This window comes from Rhododendron vialii, chromosome 5a, assembly GCF_030253575.1.
Source record: "Rhododendron vialii isolate Sample 1 chromosome 5a, ASM3025357v1".
Classification (NCBI taxonomy): Eukaryota; Viridiplantae; Streptophyta; class Magnoliopsida; order Ericales; family Ericaceae; genus Rhododendron; species Rhododendron vialii.
In genome coordinates this window covers 34,028,964-34,048,392 of record NC_080561.1, presented here as the reverse complement: position 1 = coordinate 34,048,392, position 19,429 = coordinate 34,028,964, and the positions used below count along the sequence as shown (strand labels likewise).

The following is a 19,429-nucleotide window of genomic DNA, read 5'->3' as shown; positions in this document are numbered from 1 at the left end:
AAACGTAGCCCAACACAAAAGAAAAAAGAACCCCCTGTTTTATTCGCATTTGTTTGAGAGAGAGAGAGGGAGGGAGGGGAGCGTGTGAGCTGAGCTCGGGGCTAGTTGAGGAAAATCCACATAGCAGCTCATCTCTCCAACTACACACTGTCATTCTCATCTTTCGAATCACAATCAGGTGCTCATCTCTCTCTCTCTCTCTCTCTCTCTCTCTCTCCACCTCGAGAATTGGCACACCGCATACGCACATCTGGTTGGTTACGTACGTAGAACCTGGGCAAGGAAATGAATAAATTGTAACCGATATTTAAATGGATTTAGAATGAAGAGAGATTTTCTTCATACAGGCAATCGCATTGATATATATAAGAGCATCCCCAGCCCTAACCCTTTTGAGAAAAAAAAAAAACTCAAACTCAGAATTTGACCATAAACCCTAAAATCCACCTCCACTCCTTTCTTTCTTTTCTGGTGTGCCATACAATAGGATGTTAGGGGTCAGAGGTTAGATGTTACAACGGGAGTCGAGCACCTCCTTCACGAGGACTCGAACTCGGGACCTCTCCCTTAGAAGGGGAGAGTAATGAAACCAACCACATTTCTAAGTTTGGTGTTCACCTCCTTACTTAAACACATACTGAGTTGAGTTTTACTCAAATCGAGCGAGACTAAAATTTTTACACAAATTTTGCGAGGATATTGCAATCATGCCATTAACTAAGTTTTTGCTTAGATTAGGATTTGCCCATTGGAGTGCTATGTACCAAATGACGCTTTTACTCAAATTTGAGTGAAAAAACTGGAGCTGCCCTGTCATGTATGTATGACTGAAGGGGTGTTACCGGGTATTTGGATACTGAAAAATTTCTGTTGATTTCGTTGTAGTAGTTATTTATTGGCTTGACCTTGTTTTTGATTTATTAGGTTTTAGCTCTGGATTAGGCTTCGGACACTGGACTGGAGTTCAGATCGAGTGTAAAGTCTGAATTTTGGAATTTGACCCGCAACGCGTTTTGGTTTCAATTTGTTTGTATTTAATTGAGAGCCACTGAACAATTTCAATTAAGAACACTGAATATTGAACCGGATAATGGTGTAGGGACTTAGAACTCTTTTTTGGCTTCTGGGTTATTTCCAGTGGTTGGAAACTAGAAATAGTTTGAAGTAGCTGGAGGAGATAAAACTTCAAATGAGCTTTCTTATTGAGCTCCCTAGCTCAATAACTGGAAAGGAAAAGAATAGCTTTGTGTAAGTGACTGGAAAGGAAAAGGATTGATGGAAGATTGCTCAAAGTATACCCACAGTCCTGCTCATTTGGCGGTTGTGCAGCGTGACTACGTTACCCTCAAAAAGATTATCTCGACCCTCCCTCGGTTGGCAAAGGCTGGTGAAGTTAACACAGAGGAAGAATCTCTTGCTGCAGAGCTCCAAGCTGATGCTGTATCCGCAGTTATTGATCGGAGAGATGTTATTGGCCGCGAGACCCCTCTGCATCTTGCTGTGCGTCTTAGGGATCCGATCTCCGCTGAGATTTTAATGGCAGCAGGTACCGACTGGAGTCTCCAGAACGAGAATGGCTGGAGTGCTCTGCAAGAAGCGGTTTGCACCAGAGAGGAAAATATTGCTATGATCATTGCTCGCCATTACCAGCCTCTTGCCTGGGCCAAATGGTGCCGTAGACTACCTCGAATTGTTGCTTCGGCTGCTCGAATTCGTGATTTCTATATGGAGATAACCTTCCATTTTGAGAGCTCAGTGATTCCTTTCATTGGTCGCATTGCCCCATCGGATACTTACCGAATTTGGAAGCGTGGTTCTAATCTCCGTGCTGATATGACGCTTGCTGGCTTTGATGGGCTCCGGATTCAACGGTCTGATCAGACATTCCTCTTCCTTGGAGACGGATATTCTTCTGAGGATGGGAACATATCTTTGCCTCCTGGATCTTTGATTGTGCTTGCTCATAAAGAAAAAGAAATAACAAACGCTTTGGAGGGAGCTGGTGCTCAGCCGACAGAAGCTGAAGTTGCACATGAAGTGGCTCTGATGTCTCAGACAAACATGTATAGGCCTGGTATCGATGTTACTCAGGCTGAGCTGGTTTCACATCTAAATTGGAGGCGACAAGAGAGAACTGAGATGGTTGGAAATTGGAAGGCAAAGGTCTACGACATGCTTCATGTAATGGTGAGTGTTAAGTCAAGGCGGGTCCCTGGTGCCATGACTGATGAGGAACTATTTTCTGTGGACGATGATGAGAGACTAGGAAACGGAGGTGATTATGATGATGTATTAACAGCTGAAGAAAGGATGCAGTTAGATTCTGCACTTCAGAAAGGGAATTCAGATGTTCTTAGTGAGGATGAGGAACATGGGGTTCAGGATTCTCACGAAAATGGTGATGGAGGTTCCTTTGACAGTTGTGAACCCAATGTTAGTGTGAAAGAGAAGAAGACTTGGTTTGGCTGGAATAAGAAAAGTTCGAAACATGGAGGTGATGATCGTGAGGATTCAAAAGCACCAAAGAAGTTCTCGAACTTGGCCCCAGAAGGTAGCAACCAGCGAGCCAATGGTGGTCAAAGATCGCCCTCTGAGTTTTCCAGGGAGGATTTAGGGGATGCTAAAAAGAGCAAAGATAAAGGCAGCAAAAAGAAGAAAAAGAAAGGGGTCAGTAGTGAGTCTAAGCATGAGAGTGAGTACAAAAAGGGGTTAAGGCCTGTTTTGTGGTTGACCCCCGATTTCCCTTTGAAGACGGAAGAACTCTTGCCTTTATTCGACATCTTAGCCAACAAAGTGAAAGCTATTAGAAGACTGAGGGAGCTTTTAACTACTAAACTACCTCATGGAACATTTCCCATTAAGGTAACTGGTGAACTTTATTTCTTTTGTATGTTTGATTCTGTTTGTGCTATATATTATTTCATAACCTTTCTTCTCTCTAGTATGGTTCTAATTTCTTGTTTCATCAAGATATTTACTTATGGTGCTTGGTTCCTGTCACTAAGAGGAAGCTCCATATTTGCCAGTTTGAACTTGCTTTATTATATATAATCTCTAGAAGCAAGGAGTGGGACCTACTGAATACGCTTAAGTGTGTCCCTCTATCTTGTGCACACAGAACATGCAATTAGTATATTTGGTTTGGTCACTACTACTTTGTGCTCACTGAATCACCTTACGAACAAAAACAACTTGGTTTGGCTATTTCCACTGATTGATCTGGTCAGATGCTTGCTTTTTCTCAGGTTCTTGTTCTCTTGATATTCTTTTTACAACCATTGAATCAGCTTCCTTGAATCTGGAACATGTAGAATAGCCTCGGGTGCACCTAAGACAAACCCATTTGCTTAGTTTAGGATGCTAATTCCCGAAAGCAACAGGTTTCCTGGACCACTTTGTGAGGCTTTGCAAATTGATCCAGATGAATTGAAGGGGCTGAAGACACAAAATACCGGTCATTTGAAGAAGCCAACGACCCATGGTTGACAAAAGCAAAAGAAAGTATGGTAGAATACCAAATTTTCTGTTGTGTTACATTTTCTTCGTTTAAACTTTAAACCCAGTTTTATTGGTGTTTCAGATTTGAAACTGGGATTGAGTTAGAAATTGAAGAAATGAAGAGATTAGGTATTCTCATCGAATATGTCTTATCAACTCTATGTTGTGACTGAAATGTACGAACTCGGGAGTAGTTGAGAAATTTTTTCAACCAATACAATCTTGTGACTGGGAAGAAGTCGAAAATGGGAACACCGATAATGCAATTAAGAGTTTGGACAGGAATTAGTTGAACTATTTCTTAGTCTTGATTTTCTATTTGGTTTTTTTTTCTTAGTTGACTTACCAGCAACTTTCTTGGCTCACATACCGAAGTATGTCTGCAACTTTCTCACTTCTTGTAGGTTGTGTGAATCGTATATTAATTTCCGAGTCATAGACACCAAAGAAGTGTCGAATACATTGCAAAAGGAGTGTCGGGCACATCCCTGAATTGATATTTTTATTTTCTGATAATGGACACGAATAGGCACATGTCCGAGAGAGTCTGAGGAGTGTTGGTGTCCAACATGTGTCGGTGCTTGGTAGCCTATCATTCCCTCTCATCTTAGCAGAGCCTTTTGCTTGTCTACTCATCACAACTAATTAATTCCAGCCAGAGATGAGTATATGGTAGATAGCGACTGTAGAAGAGTAGTACCCCCACTGCAGCACCAATGAATCGGATCTTAATAAGAAGAGTGGGACAATTGACCATGTAATATTCAAAATTGTACTGCAATTATAGCTAGAGATTATATCTTTTACTTTTTTGAAAATATTATCAGACCAATTATTTCGGAGTTCTAGGAGAGAAACTCAATGTTACTATAAAAAAGAAATTCCATGGTCTGAAATTTTAGTATGGACAAACTTATTTATTTCCATATCACAATTTCTATTACTATGTTTGCTATTTTCTGCTAGCATTCCTGCGAGAACTTTCTTTTCAAGGTCTATCAATAGAATCAGATTATACTCTTGGTGTACAGAGGTTGTGATCTTCTTGGTGTGCTTTTACTATAGTAACAAAAAGAAAATGATGGTTGTTGTTACTCAAAACTACCTTATCTTGAGTTGTCCTTTTCTGGAACTAGTTCTCTTGGCAATTTTGAGGATTCAGATTATTCTCTATAAAGAATTTGTGGTGTGTCCAATGGATTCATTTAGGGCTTTAGGTAGCAGTTGCAGTCCAACTCTTTTTTCTTTTTTTTTTTTGGGGGGGGGAGGGGGTGATTTCTGCTTTGGAGTACACGTTATTTTGTTCAATATGGCCAGATGATCTATGTTGTACTAGCTTTCCCAGGTGGTCATGTGAACTAATTTTGTAGATGGTTAACTTGTTTAATATAGATGTTACTGGTTACTTTGGAAATCACATCTCAGTTCCCGCACCCTTACCAAAAGTGTACTTTACTTGTTTAGAAGAGTCCGTGTCATGAGTCATTAAATCTGGAAGCCTGGAACTTATACCATGTTTTGCAGATTTGGTGGAACTTAAGCAAACTTTATGCCTCTCTTTTGGATGTTAATGAGGAACAGTGTGGCATTCAGTTATTCGAACACATACAATAAGTTAGGTTCTGTATCATTAAAATTGATATTAGGAAGGAATGTTCTGTAATTACAGTATCATGATTCACACAGTTCATCTGTTTATTAATTGTTTACTTTGTTTCCCCATTACTGAATTCTAGCTAACCAACCTGACTTTATTGAGACTCAAGGCTTAGTTTTGTTTGATTTGGTTTGTTGTACTCAAGCTCTGCCTCTTTCACTAGAAAATAATTACTTGCTTCCTCCACTGCAGGTTGCTATCCCTATCGTTCCAACCATTAGGGTCCTTGTCACTTTTACAAAGTTTGAGGAGCTTCAGCCAACGGAAGAGTTCTCAACGCCTCTCTCCAGCCCTGTACATTTTGAAGACGCCAAGTCTAAGGAAACAGAGGCGTCCACGTCATGGATTTCCTGGATAAGAGGGAGCCAAGGCGGGCAATCAAACGACAGTGAAAGCTGTAGCTTCAGGGATGAGACAGACCCGTTCCACATACCATCTGATTACGTGTGGGTTGATGCCAATGAGAAGAAACGCCGTATGAAGGCCAAGAAAGCTAAGAGCAAGAAACATAGGAAGCAAACAGCAGCTAAAAGTGGGGATAGCGGACGTCACATGAGCGAGGATTTGGAAGACTAATGGCATAGGAGATACCTAATGGTTCTCTGTTGCTTCAAAATGCTTTGCAACAGGTAATGGGAGAGCTGAAAGACCATTCCTTGAACGCTGACCTCTATTATTTCCTTTGGATGTGATTGAACAACTCGTGGGATAGAAGTAAGGAGATTTCTTACTAAGAAGATATGTATCTTCTATCATTGTTGTATTGTCATGTGATGAAATTGCTATGGAACAGAATATCCCTCTCTTTAGTAGTTTCCCTTTCTTTCTTTCTTTCTTTCTTTTTTTTTTTCAGTTTCTCTGATTTTTTTTCATGTATCTATATATGTGATTACCTAGTTTACATTTATGATTGGATTTAGTTAGGCCACGATTTCTTCCCGAACTTGAATGACATTTTCTGCTTCGCGCCAGGCTCGCGTAGGTTTATGTGTTGTTATTTGACGGCATGGCATAAATGTGGCAAAACTATTCTCTGATAGAAGTTTTTTTTTTTTTTGATCCTATTCTCTGATAGAAGATTGCTTGAACTTTCGGATTAGCTAACCGATGTGCACAAGAGTGGAAGAAAATACTTGGTGTGAATCGATCCCTTCAAATGCAGATTATGGAATGTATCGACTTTTTCTGTCCGCTTATTTTCATAATCCGAATTGAGTAGCTAGTAAGTTTTTTTTTCTTTCGACATGGGGTTCAAAATTTAGAAGCCATCTCTAGTATGTGTACCTGTCAGTGTGCCAACTCCATGGTCAGAAAAAAAGAATAATGAAAAGTGCCAATTCCTCTTATAGGTCCCAATTTGAACCACTTTTGTTTTTGGCTAAACAGTAGTCTTACATTTGCATTGCATCATCCTTTTTGGAGAATCCATGCCCTCCAACCCATCTCCATTTGGAGTCTCCAAAATGGGAACCGGGGGATGGTGCTGTGCGGGTGGTGCACCGTGCTGTGCACCATTCGAGTTGTCTGTTTGGCAATCCAACGGTCTAAATCTCATTAGCATGCGAGTTGTTCATTGCCGAGATGAGATTTGAACCGTTGGATTGTTGAACGGACAGCTTGGATGGTGCACAACACGATGGTGTGCACCACCCGCACAACACCATCCCCCGTTCCCCAAAATGGAGACTCAATTCTCATTCTCCATATTTGCAAGAATTATATCAATTACATATAACTTTTACCTTGTACATCCTATTTTTATAAAATTGGTATCATTGGAAAGATATCAATAGTACCTTTAAAATGAGTCTAATATTAAACATATATAAATATATTTTGAAATAACATTAAATGTAAATTCAAACCATTTGAACTCCTAATTATTTTTTTTCTCAATTACACTATCCTATCATTCCACTGGTTTGAACTATGAGTTGAAATGAGAAAACATGCAAAAACTTCCTATCTATTCATAACATACCAACCACACCAGTGAACTTTCTATCTATTTATATCGTGCATTACTTTTCCTACCCACCATGGTTTGCAACTACAAGTGTTCCCCTGACTATATATTCATGAGTGTTCCCCTAACTACAAGGAATTTTGGAGCCGTATAAATGAAAGAAGGAAGAATTGGGGAAAGTTCTGGAGGGAAATTTTGAAAGTGAAAAATGGAAAATTGCGGTTGGAGTTGCTGATTCTCTAAAATTGCTTTTTAAATAAAATATATTTTTGAGTCTCCAAAATGAAGAAAGAGTAAGAGATGGGTTAGAGTTGCTCTTAATCTACATATTTGGATAGTGACACTTGATTTACGAGATACCTAACCTGTCAGTATCCTGAGTGTTCCGCAGCTCTATCCCCAGTTATTGCATTATAAGTTCCTGAGCTCAATACTAAAGCTGTCGAACCAAAATACATTAGCTGGGATAACTGAAGAACCACCCTGATTCGTAAAGTCTATTCCGAAACAATTGACATTTATACTGAGCTAAGCGAAACATTGAACACTACTCAGAGTTGCCCAGATGACGTGTAACCCGGCCTTAACATGCCTGCATCAAGTTGTGACTACACTTTTCCATGATCAATACGTATGAGAAATGGAAACATACCGAAAAGACCCATTATCATCTATGGAAATTTGGTGTATATCTACTTTCCTATGTCAGAGCCAGCACCGCTTAGGAAGAAAAGATGAAACAAGCAGAACCTCACAAATATTCCTGCAGAGAGGTGTGTTCACAATTACAAACAAGCAGCATTCTTTGCCAGTTTGGATAGCGAATTTCACAGTTTGGATAGCGAATTTCATCCCTCTATCCTAAAACAGCAGAAAATTGATGAACTTCGTTAGGTGAGTTTCTTATTGCTATAAGCACATGTCAATGTCAATACTTGGAGAATTTTTGCAAAATGTTTAGTTAATGATCACTGTCTCTCATCTCCTCTAGCACGCTTTGTAGGCCGAGGACTAGACCCCCTAGAATCGGGATCAAGATCATTGACAATTATGCTTTCTGGTGCTGTTTTGCTCGTACTTGAATACTGAGAAATTTCATCAAGAGCTTGACTTCCGTTGGCATTGTCCTTGTCCTTGTCCGAGGCTTCTAACTTACTATTGGCATGGGAAGACTCCATCGTACTTGAAATTGGTGTAGGTGGTTCAACTGGATTTGAGGAAGACGATTTCGACCTCTCATCATCTACCTTCTTCTGTTTCTCAAACATCATTTGTAGGTGCCTCCCCTGTTCTTCAATTCGCAATTGGAGGTTTCTCTGAATCTGAAGTAATAAAAGAACGAAGCGCAAAGTCAGAACTAACTGAAATGCATAGCTCTCTAACCTTCTCAACCCACACCCTCAAAATCCTACCAGAAGAAGAAAGGAAAAAATGGATGGTGCAATGACATCTCAATTAAATATTCAGGGTGGATGGCAAAATGGAATAGAGGCACGAATCAAAAAAGCCCTCCTGAGTCCCTGACGGAGAAAACAAAAAAAATCAAAGAGAATATTTACAGAATCCAATACTTCATGTCTAGGAAGATCTATTGATGAAAGGGACACAAAAGAATTGTGTTCTCCCGCAGACATGGCCACTTATAGGTGTTAGGAATTCTATCACATATTCTACATTCAAATATATCTACTATAAAAACGGACAGCTTCAGAATTTCTCTGATGCAGTAACCATCCTAAATTTTCTAGCCAAATAGGACATCTAACTTTTCATCAATCACTCTGTCCTCAACTGAAAGTGTCAACTTCAAGATTTTGTCAGTTATAAAATGTGGCATTCATTCCACTAATTTGCTGTATAATTCACATTTTCCCTTCTATAAAAGGTCTAAACAAGCAGCTAACTATAAACAGAGGATAGTTTGAATTCCACATTTTCCCTTTATCTTCTATAGAGGCATGAATTTTGATGTGTCAGATATTTAATGCAATGAGTGCTGTGGGTGTATGAGGGACTACTAATACCATTCTCTATTCGTCGCTGTCGTGGAACATATATTATAATATTAAGCCTCTACCTTAGATGTACAGTGCATTATCAAATGCCACATGAGATTATTGAATAGTTTGTATATTGATCAAAACATTAATTTGCTCAAAATAAAAAGTCACTCCTCAGCAACGACCTCTTCTTCATCTGTAACAGGGGTTTTTCTTCTTTACTTTTGGTAGTTTGGTTTCATGTTTTCTGCTAACCTTTTGCAGGTCTCCGGTATGGGCTTTTTCTTGGGATTGTCTGGCTTGCAGTGTTGCTTGGGTTTTTGTTTGTTAGCTTCAAAGCTCTCAGAGGATATTCTTTTCATGCTTCTAGTGCTAGTTAGCCTTGATTACCATAGTTGTTCACTTTATGCTTAACTTAGATGCTGTATGATCGGTTTTTGAACTGCATGTATCTTTGTTTATTGGGTTTTGTTAATGTGTGCCCCAAAGGCACATGATAAAGCACTTGATAATGTTCATTAAATGAGGTCAACTAAACCCCACTATTGTAGAAAGTAGTTGCAATATTGGATGAAGAGTAAAATTTGTTTAGGAGACCAAAATACCCCTTAATTTTATCCTCCACTCCATTTCATTTGTGTTCCCTCCTTTTTTATTTTGCTCTTTCACCTCCTTGTCTTTTGGCGTCCAGGTAGCAACATTTTTCCTACAAGTACTAGTCATACACAGTAGCGCCATAGCCCATTAGCAGCAAGTAAAGAGAAACAACGTGGCTAATGAAGAGTGGGTTTGGATTAAAAAGTAGGCAGCAACTCTCTCTATTTTTGTCTTTTTCAATTTTTTTTTTGTATTTGTTAGTTTTGTGTCGAACTTTTGTGACTTATTTGATTCGTCTTGATGAGAGGAGCCGAAAAAGTACAATTTTTTTTAATTGAAACTCTTTTTTTTTAAAAAAGACAAAAAAGAAAAGTCAAAAAGCTCTCTTTTTTTTGTTGTCTTTTTTCTTTTTTTTCTTTTTGTATTTGTTAGTTTTGTGTCGAACTTTTGTGACTTTTTGATTCGTCTTGACGAGAGGAGCCGAAAAAGTACAATTTTTTTTATTATCGAAACTCGTTTTTTTTTTTTTTTTGAGAAAGACCAAAAAAAGAGAGTCAAAAAGCTCTCTTTTTAAGTTTGGTATATAAACAAATTAAACTCATTACAATAAAATGATAGCTATAAGTCAGTAAACAAAAATTGTACACCTTAGTTTGCTGAACATTTAAATGAATGGATAAATATATATACTTTAAAACAGACAAATGAAAAAAAAGGAGTTGGACTACCCCTCGCTTGCTGAAGAATGCCACGTACGAAGGACAAATGTCAAGCCAAAATGCCAAAAGACAAGAAGATGAAAGGGCAAAATAAAAAGGAGGGAACACAAATGAAATGGAGTGGAGGAAAAAATTAAGGGGTATTTTAGTCTCCAAAACAAATTTTACTTTTCATCCAATGTTCCAACTACTTTCACTACTTTCTACAATAGTGGGGTTTAATTGACCTCATTTAATGAACCTTATCAAGTGCTCTATCATGTGCCTTAGGGGCACACATTAACAAAACCCTTGTTTATTTATCATTAATGAAATTCTTTTATTTGCACGAAAGATATCCCAAGAAAGAGAACCAAATAGTTTTGCGCAGTTAGCAAGGCATAGCACTATGCTACTACTTTGGAGGTGTCGTCATCAGGTAACATAACAATACGTGGTACCTAAAAAGGAAAGACACAGTAAAATCTGATACATATTACCCTTTATGCTCCAAATGCAGATTTAACAAAATTTTAAGGGAAAGAATGCAAGTCCATAAGAAGCAAATACCCAATAAATTAATATGGGATCCCCACTCCCCAATAAGGCATACCTCCAGTTGTTCATGCAACCGTTTCTGGACTTCCATCTGCATTCTCAATGCTTCAGTAATCCCCATACTCCTGATATCAGAATTGAAGGAACAGAGTTGAGTTCCAGGTTTAGGCATAAGAATCATATTGTAAGAACTTTAAAACAGAACTTTACACACAAGGAGAGGATTAGAAAATCACAGCCAAGAATGTCTTATCCGCACTATGAAAATTACTTCGATAAATCCAGTTTTTCCATCCAAGCCAAACAAGAAACAATTAACTTGATTTCATCAAGCTATTCCGGGTTATAACAGACAATACCCAAGACAGTACCCATAATTGGTTGACGCAAAAGAATCAAGAACAGTTTTTTTACGAAATTATGTGACAACGTTAAGAAGAAAATTAATAACAACATTTGGCAGGAACATAACAAGACTAGAACTAAGGAAAGCAATTCAAACTTGCAACCCCACAGGAGGGATTTGGTTCCCACTTTTAGGGTTGTTTTGGAAGGAGGGTGTGGTGTGTATCTGGAAAAAAAGGGGGGGGAGGGGGGAACAGAGGGAATGGATTTACACAACAAATCCAAAATTTATGTTAAGGTAGGAGTTAGTCAGATGTGACAGTTTTCCATGTCAGCCTAAGTAACAGTTTCATCCTTGTCATTTTGATCAGCCTGGAAGCATATTATTTGAGAACTGTCATTGTCTGATTTTATGAAACTTAAAATACTAAGAATTCGCGAACAAGAATAACTATAGGCACTTTTATGACACAAGTATGAAAACCTTCATACACCAATAAGCTCCAAGAAGAATTTGGTGAACACCATTTCACAAAATACATATCAACAACAGAAGAAATCGAACATTTCAGGACAAGATCTTAATACAAAGTCATGTATCAGCATGACCGGGCATCCAGATCAGTCATCAAAGTTCAAAACCTACAAAACTTAATGCTGATAGTTTTTTTCCTTGGAAAATGAAAGCTTTAGATGCTTAAATGAAGATGCTGAGTTTTGGGAGCAAAGGTGTCAAAATTTTCGAGACTACTATGTCTCCATATAGCAAAAATGTTAGATTCACAATAGGCCCAAAAGCATAAGTTGTTCGGGAAGTGAACCAAAAAAGTATATAAGGCTATGCAACATCCCTCATGCACAAAGGGCTAACATCCATCCATGTGGAGAACAAAATGCACGTAGGGAACAAATGCAAATGAAGAAACTTAAACCTGGGACACCCCAACCTAAACTCTAATACCATCAGAGATCAGAAATTATCTCAAAAGAGTAAGCAATTAGGGAATGCACCCAAAAAAAAAAAAAATGCAGAAGAAGTCAAAAGAACAACAAAAGCATAAGATGTAGAATAATGGGTACAGTACAACAATGCAGATCAAACTCACCAACCACCATCAGGCGAAACTCACACGCATATTTGTAGACACAAATTCAACAAACTTGTTCCAAAAACACAACAAAACATAATCCATCCAAATAGACTAAGCGAAATCGAATACACAGAGAGAAGCTTGAACCCATGCCTCTAAAAACCAAAGCAACCGCTATACCTAAAAACTGAGCTAGTAACTTCACACGATGTACAACATGAAGCACTTTCCGAAACAAAGCATCTCTTAACATAGAGTTTTACAGTAATATTATCTGAATACTATCTGAAGTAGGGAAAGAATCGAAACACAAATAACAAACTTACGTTTTCAAATCCAAAGACGTAATCTCCTCAATAGAAGTTGACTTTTTCTCTGAAGTTCCTGCACCAAAAACATAACAATTAACACAATTTCCTCACACGCATATTATAGTGTCATAAATTTAGAAATAAATAAACACAATTAACAAACACGCGAAAACTGATAAAATGACAATGAAAATAAGACCACAATCACTGGTACCTTCTGATGACTCGGGTTTGTGCCTGGCCGTTCTAAATTTCTGAAGTATAAGAAAAACACACGCACTGAAGTTTAGCAAGTTCACAATGGTTTTGGAAAAGCTGACAAGAAGAATCCAAATAAAAAAACTATCCATACCTGCAGGTGACTTTTAACGTGAAAGATGGTCAGGCTTTCAACGTTCATGAGCTTCAGGACACCCTTAGGAGTAGCTTCTGAGTAAAACAAATCAGTCATTTCAATGAGAACGCTGTGATTCATAATACCTTGATGAGTTCACAAAATAAAACACTACTGAGGTGGTACGCACTTTCACCACCACCAAGCTTATTGACTGCTTCAACAAAGAGTTCATGAAGTTCTGGTGTCCAGCGCATACGGGCCTTGGTCAGGGCTGCACTGGATAGTGGGCTAGTAACAGGACAAGTTTCTGTAGATGCTATGGAATGATGAAGATCTTGGGGCTGCCGTGCAGATAAATCTGCAGATGGTTCAATCACCTGGCATCCCGATCAAGTAAAATAACAACCACGGAGAGTAAGAAAACTTTAGTGGAGGTTTCCTGATATGTAGAAACAAATAACCAGGAGACAAGGACCAGTTGAAATTTGTCTACTACGGACTCCCTGAAGCACATCAGGAGACAAGGACCAGTTGAAATTTGTCTACTACGGACTCCCTGAAGCACATCATGAAAATGCCAGTGGTAGCGCTGGGTGCTCTGAACCATGTAATGGATGTGATATTTCTTTAAAGACACTCAACCACAAGGATATATTCCTTCTTATAGAAATGGAAAACATGAACTTCCATTTGGATGCACATACAAACATAACAGGAGAGAAAACCATATTCATATTTTCTTAATAAGTACGAATGGAGATTAAATAGCCAGCAGGGGTGTAAAATATATAGAAAAAAACTATAACATAACTCTCCAAGAATAACAAGTGCTCAACACACGAATTAAGCTCACCTGTAAAGTCAACAAAAGAAAAAGAAGATTCACAAATAAGTACTTTACTCCAAAATGGAAAGCTTAATGTTGCTGTAGATTAGTCTTTGACTCTTTGTGTGAGAACAATACAGGTTTTTTTTGTTTGCGTCTAATGGGTGCAGAAAAGAAATAAACCATGGAATGCTTTCTACTTAACGCTTTGACGTTAAAACCTTATTTCTTGCATATTGTGGAGGCACATCATGGACATCAAACACAAGCATGTGTAATTTCAATTCAAGTAAATCTACAAGAAGTTTTAACTTCAAAAATATAATCACAATGAATAAACCAAAAGAAAATAACAGATAGAGAAGGGAATGTATAGTTTCTATATCGCTGTTCCATAGTCAGAACCTTATTTCTTTGAAATAATATATATGTTTCGTGGACATCAAACATGGGACAGGTACATGGACACGAGATGCAATCTATATGCACTTCAATACAAACAGCGAGTGTTCCACACCCATAAATCTAGTCTAAGTTGAGCAACAAACCTTTGGCTTGGGATCCTGCACATTGACATCACCCAGGATATCACTCCAATCTGACACTAGAGCATCATCAACGTCGATTAACTCAAACTCTGCCCATTCCTGCCAATTAATTCTCTTGGCATGGTCTTCAGATGCCATAATGCCAATATTGCTTTCAACCTGACCAGTTTGCATGAGGACATTTTCTGGAAAGTCAAGGAAACTCTGCAGCGAGTCCGTAGTCCAGGACATATCGTTGCTTTCCTTGGGGTAATTTGTCGGCGGTGTGGATTGAACACCAGTATGAGAAGACTGAATTGGTGGAAAAGATGTGCCATCACCAGATGTCTGGGAAATGAATGGAGCATCACTGGGATACCTTGCTTGGGGTGAAACTGAAAAAAAATGAACATCTGAGGGAAGACTAGAAGCTGATGAGAACATGTGGCCAACTGTTCCAGTCTTAGAAGCTAACAGAGTTGACTGAGGGGATATCGAGTGTGTCATCAGTTCGTGTTCTGGGGAAAAATGAAAAGTATCTGGCAATTTTGGATACTTCTCTTCCAAAGGGGTACGAAAAACTGGTAAAGATGAAGACATGGCTCCAGAAACGTCCATGTTACTCAGCTGCTTTTCGCCAGATCTCTGCATAAATAAACCACATCGCATGTCCATTTTTGTCCATATAAACTAACATTGCCAAACAGCATCAGATGCCACCTTCTACAAACATCTTACAGTTTGTCAACACCAAGAAGTTATTAGAACCCAATTTAGCTTTGCTACCTGAGAAGATCAGTTGGGTGCTAGGTTTGTGGCATGCAGCATCTGCCAAGAAATAAGAAACTCCCATGTCAACTAAGTTGAACAATGTAAATTGATGATAAGAAGGGGAAAAGAACAGATTTTTTATTTTATTTTATTTTATTTTATTTATTTATTTTGTGGGGGGGGGGGGGGGGGTGTAAATTGTTTTTTGAACAATTGTTTCAATACAGAATGAAACTTTCTGTACAAGAAAGGCCGAAACAGTTTGATCCTGCTATCCATGATTGACCGATTAAGGGGTGCCCATTGAGAATAATTATACCTGGCCCTGATGCACTTGTACTAGGTTGACCCTTTTACGAGGTCTGAAGCCATATTTTGAGATAGTGCTATCAGAGCAAGTCAGTGTGTCACACCAGTATCAGGCAGGGGAATCAGTATGGGAACTTTGGATAGTCGGCAACCTATGAAGTACCAATACAGGAAGGAATACAGGTACAGTACGTTACAGGTAGGCCGATATGTTTTTTATCTATATTCTCAGAAATAAGGAACATGATCTTTTTCTTTTATGGATGTCCCACCTCTACTTAATGAACTCAAATATTTCGTATACCATTCCAATTTTTTTCGGTGTGTGTAGGTACTCTAAAATAGTTCCTTTGCAAATAAGAAAACATAATAAGAACAAACACAAAAATAAAATTTAGAATTGGAAGGGGGAAAAAAACATCAGTTGTCAATTCAAGCATCTAGAATATACAAATACAATAAAAAAAACTAATGTACTGGAGCCGTACCCAGATATCAAACTTACCCTACATGTTTTTGGCATACCTAGTACATATTTTGTTGTACCTGAGCCGTACTTATGATGTACCAGTACCCTGTACTCATACAGAAACATTTTCGGAGCACCCATGCTTTATAGTCAGCGAATCAGCAACAATGTGACATTCAAACAACAATATTCACAAGTTCGATGGCAAACTGACAAAAGCCACTATCCACTACCAATCCAATCCCAATTAATAGTCACTTCATGTCATTGTTCTAACTTCTTTTCCCTACACCGGTCAAAGACCTAGTTTCCTAGGCCTCTCTCTATCCAGATATTGATATTGGCCATATCCCACTAACCACCATTGTCTTATTCCCTCATCTTCCCCGAGAACAAGAACTTTATTCCCTCAGCCATCAAGAATTCTGTTAAAATGATACAATAACCTCCACAAATTAACTCGTAATTCTGGACCTCTACTACATAGCCGAAAGTTGTGGGCTACCAACCAACATAGCGGAGCTAGCCTTGCCTGATTTCTGACTTTAAAACTATGCAATAAGACATATATTCTTGGTTCCCAATCCCACTAGAAGCATCCAAACCCTATTTTCTACTCAGGTTCCCGTGTTTTTTGTTCTATAGTCTATCAAAGTAGTTTTTTCATCTTGCTTTGATCTCATCACCCCTCACTAATACCCTAAAAATCGTGAAGCATGGAAAAAATTTACAAGAGAAACCCCTGTTTGAATATTCATAGAATCATATTCAAATGGCCAAGATAGGATTATTATGGTCAGTAGAGCCCTTAAATCAAGATTAGCACCAAACAACAGAGTCGGGACAAGCCACCAAAGTCAAAAAAAAAAAAAAAAAAAACGCTTCTGTTAGCCACTCATCCCTTGTAGGTTGTTCTTTTGGAATGATAAATTCATTTCATTGATCCACAAAAAGGGGGGGAGGAGGGGGGGAAACACAAAACCAATGGCTTCAGAAACGAACCATCCAAGATACATATGATTAAATTCAACACGGGCTGAAACAATCTTGAAGAAACCATGACCGGGAACATACCAAAACCACCTATTGCGAAAAAAACTAAAATACGTATTTGAGGAAACCATGGTCACTTTTACCATCAACTGAAATCACAATTCCCACAATAGCGGGGTCCCCAACCAATCACCCAGAACAACTCCAGCCTACAAATTCATATTCAGCTTCAGAAATACATAAAACAACCACCCCAAGGGGTTGGCCTCGTGGTGAGAAATAGGGATTTGCACCTCCTAAAGTCTCCCGTTCGAAACCTAAACCTCTTAGGTGCTATCAACTCTTTTGGGGCCCATCCGCGTGTAAGATGGCCTGGACACCGGTTATAAAAATTAAAAAAAAAAAACAACATAAAACTAAAACATGATTACCCTGAGCAAAAGTTTTCCTTTTCATGATTTCCATGACCAGAAGGAGAGCTTGAAACCCAATCCAATGTCCCAAAAAGGGAAGAAAAAAAAAAAAGTGAAAATCAAAGACAACCGACGTACAATCCAATAAAAAGAAGATTCATGAAAAAAGTAAACATGGAAATAAAGCATGATAACCACAAACGATCACAATAAAATTCGAGATGGGTTCGCTGAATCGAACTGAAAAATTCGGAGGAGAGGTGGGATTGTACCTTAGGAAGAGGAAACCGCGTACCAGGAATTTTTTTTGGTGGCCGAGGAATTATCGAACGCAAGATAGAGAGAGAGAGAGAGAGAGAGAGAGAGAGAGAGAGAGGGGAATATACGAGTAACATTTGCAGTGTGGCGTGACATGATGTGGATAAAGAGGGCTACCAACGAGGGAGAGATTATTCAGTGCCCACGCATCACCCCGTGGTGTCTAGGTCTAGAGGTTCAAACGAGCCGAGCTTCATCGTGTTCGAGCTCGGCTCATATCCTAAACAAGTCTCAAACTCAAGCTCAGCTTGTTTCTAAATGAGTTGACCTGTCTAATTTACTTAACAAGCTTTTTTTACCGACTCGAGTCTATACAAATCCGCCGAACTTTTACGAGCCGAACCAAGCTTTTTAAATATGGAGCTCCACTTCTTTACTAACCAATTCAAGCCAAACTTTAATGAACCAATGTGCAAGTTGCTCGCAAAGAGCTTAGTTTATTTGCAATCCAACCTAAGCCCCTCCTCCACCAAAAAAACACGTGGGGTCCGCATAGTGTTGGAGGGAAGTGAGAAATCACTTGGCAGTGTCCAAATTTTTTTTCCAAACAAGGGGTTGGGGTTGTCCTTGATGGTTAAATAGTGGAAACTCGGATTTGATGAACAAGGAATAACTACGAGTCGGACACGACCTAGATTCGAGTCTCCATGTTCCCAAACATATTCTTAACATTATGAGTGATGAGATTTTAGCTTCGTTCCCGACTTCTTAAGTAGGTAAAGTATAGTGCATTCATACAAATGGTGATATGATATGACGGAAACATACACTTTGTAGAGGTGAGAGGGTACCTGCATTTTAACTTTTTTTCTCCAAAGAAAAGATTACGAATTACTCTCTCGTCCACATTTGTTGGTCCCTTTTGAGAACTCCAACTTAATAAGGGAACACAATCATTCTACGTTGTATCACTTTATTTTTTCATTTCACCCTTCAACCATTATTTTCTAGGAGTATTATTTTGTTCGGTATTGGTAATTTTTATAAAAAGGGTAAAAGAAAATTTCATTAAATATTTGCCCATTTAATTTCGATTTTGGACAATATTTTTTGTGTAGCAAAAAGTGCTAACTGGAGCTACAAATGGAGACGGGGAGAGTACGATAAGAGGATGTCTATTGCTTGCAAAATGATACTGTAACCTGCAAAATATTGAGCAAAGTATTTTTTTTCTTTGATGTTACAAAAGTTTTTTTTTTTATCAATATTGTATATATCAGCGGGGGTTAGCAATAGGGGTGTGCACGGGTCGGGTTTGGCCCCAAACCCGACATGTCGGGTAACATCATTTTTGGCCCCGAACCGAACAAGTAGTAAGAACCGTCCGCGAACCCGAATTTATTTATTTATTTTTTTAATGTCGGGTCGGGTCCGGCCCAACCAAACCCGAATTAATCTATATGAATTGGTCGGGTCTAGTTGGGTAAAAAACACAGCACCCCAAACCCCGAACCGAAATCTGATTTTTAATAGAAAATGAACCCGTACTCGACCGAACCACATGTTTGGCCCTGCCCGAGACCCTTCGGGTCGGGTCGGTTTTACGGGTTTTTTGCTCACCCCTAGTTAGCAAGGTGTTAGTACATTAGCCCACAAACTATCAATTGTCTTGAATCCCAAATGTCCATAATGAAGTTCAAACTCTGACCTCCCATATGAGGAGGACTAGGCTAGAGCGTTGGAGGGATTATTCAATGCCCTTCGGGCACCACATGACAGTGACCCATGCATCTTCAAAAAACCAC

The 19,429-nt window shown here is 38.8% G+C and overlaps 2 protein-coding genes across 10 annotated transcripts; one reads left to right on the top strand and one right to left on the bottom strand.

The window, feature by feature from the left end:
• The first annotated feature begins 17 nt into the window (after nt 1-17).
• LOC131325956 (uncharacterized) lies at nt 18-6,083 on the top strand. Of its 3 annotated transcripts, none has more exons than XM_058358477.1 (4): nt 26-178; nt 739-845; nt 925-2,862; nt 5,348-6,083. In XM_058358477.1, the coding sequence occupies exons 3-4, from the start codon at nt 1,276-1,278 to the stop codon at nt 5,729-5,731; spliced, it is 1,971 nt and encodes a 656-aa protein (XP_058214460.1). In that variant the 5' UTR covers nt 26-178; nt 739-845; nt 925-1,275; the 3' UTR covers nt 5,732-6,083. The 3 variants fall into 3 exon arrangements, with proteins under 3 accessions (XP_058214458.1, XP_058214460.1, XP_058214459.1); XM_058358476.1 differs by having other exon boundaries at nt 27-178; nt 734-845; XM_058358475.1 differs by lacking the exon at nt 739-845 and having other exon boundaries at nt 18-178.
• A 1,773-nt stretch (nt 6,084-7,856) lies between these two features.
• Nucleotides 7,857-17,770, bottom strand: LOC131325738 (protein PHR1-LIKE 1-like). 7 transcript variants are annotated; one of them, XM_058358158.1, is made up of 9 exons: nt 17,639-17,770; nt 15,150-15,239; nt 14,433-15,056; nt 13,246-13,435; nt 13,074-13,150; nt 12,936-12,975; nt 12,737-12,794; nt 11,030-11,099; nt 7,857-8,443 (listed from the first exon to the last, which is right to left on the bottom strand). In XM_058358158.1, exons 3-9 carry the CDS (start codon nt 15,027-15,029, stop codon nt 8,090-8,092), a joined length of 1,386 nt encoding a protein of 461 aa, XP_058214141.1. In that variant the 5' UTR covers nt 15,030-15,056; nt 15,150-15,239; nt 17,639-17,770; the 3' UTR covers nt 7,857-8,089. The 7 variants fall into 7 exon arrangements, with proteins under 7 accessions (XP_058214141.1, XP_058214142.1, XP_058214143.1 ...); XM_058358159.1 differs by having other exon boundaries at nt 15,198-15,239; nt 17,639-17,750; XM_058358160.1 differs by lacking the exon at nt 17,639-17,770 and adding an exon at nt 15,502-15,643.
• Nucleotides 17,771-19,429: the final 1,659 nt, after the last annotated feature.

What these genes read in the sequence shown, in the direction of transcription:
- LOC131325956 (XM_058358475.1), top strand. Translation starts at nt 1,276, where the DNA reads ATGGAAGATTGCTCAAAGTATACCCACAGTCCTGCTCATTTGGCGGTT. An exon ending in ATGGAACATTTCCCATTAAG is followed by an intron (nt 2,863 to 5,347) that starts GTAACTGGTGAA and finishes CCTCCACTGCAG; the next exon opens with GTTGCTATCCCTATCGTTCC.
- LOC131325738 (XM_058358156.1), bottom strand. Translation starts at nt 15,086, where the DNA reads ATGGACATGCGATGTGGTTTATTTATGCAGAGATCTGGCGAAAAGCAG. An exon ending in ACGTTAAAAGTCACCTGCAG is followed by an intron (nt 12,976 to 13,073) that starts GTATGGATAGTT and finishes CTTATACTTCAG; the next exon opens with AAATTTAGAACGGCCAGGCA. An exon ending in GGTTGCATGAACAACTGGAG is followed by an intron (nt 8,444 to 11,029) that starts GTATGCCTTATT and finishes TTATTACTTCAG; the next exon opens with ATTCAGAGAAACCTCCAATT.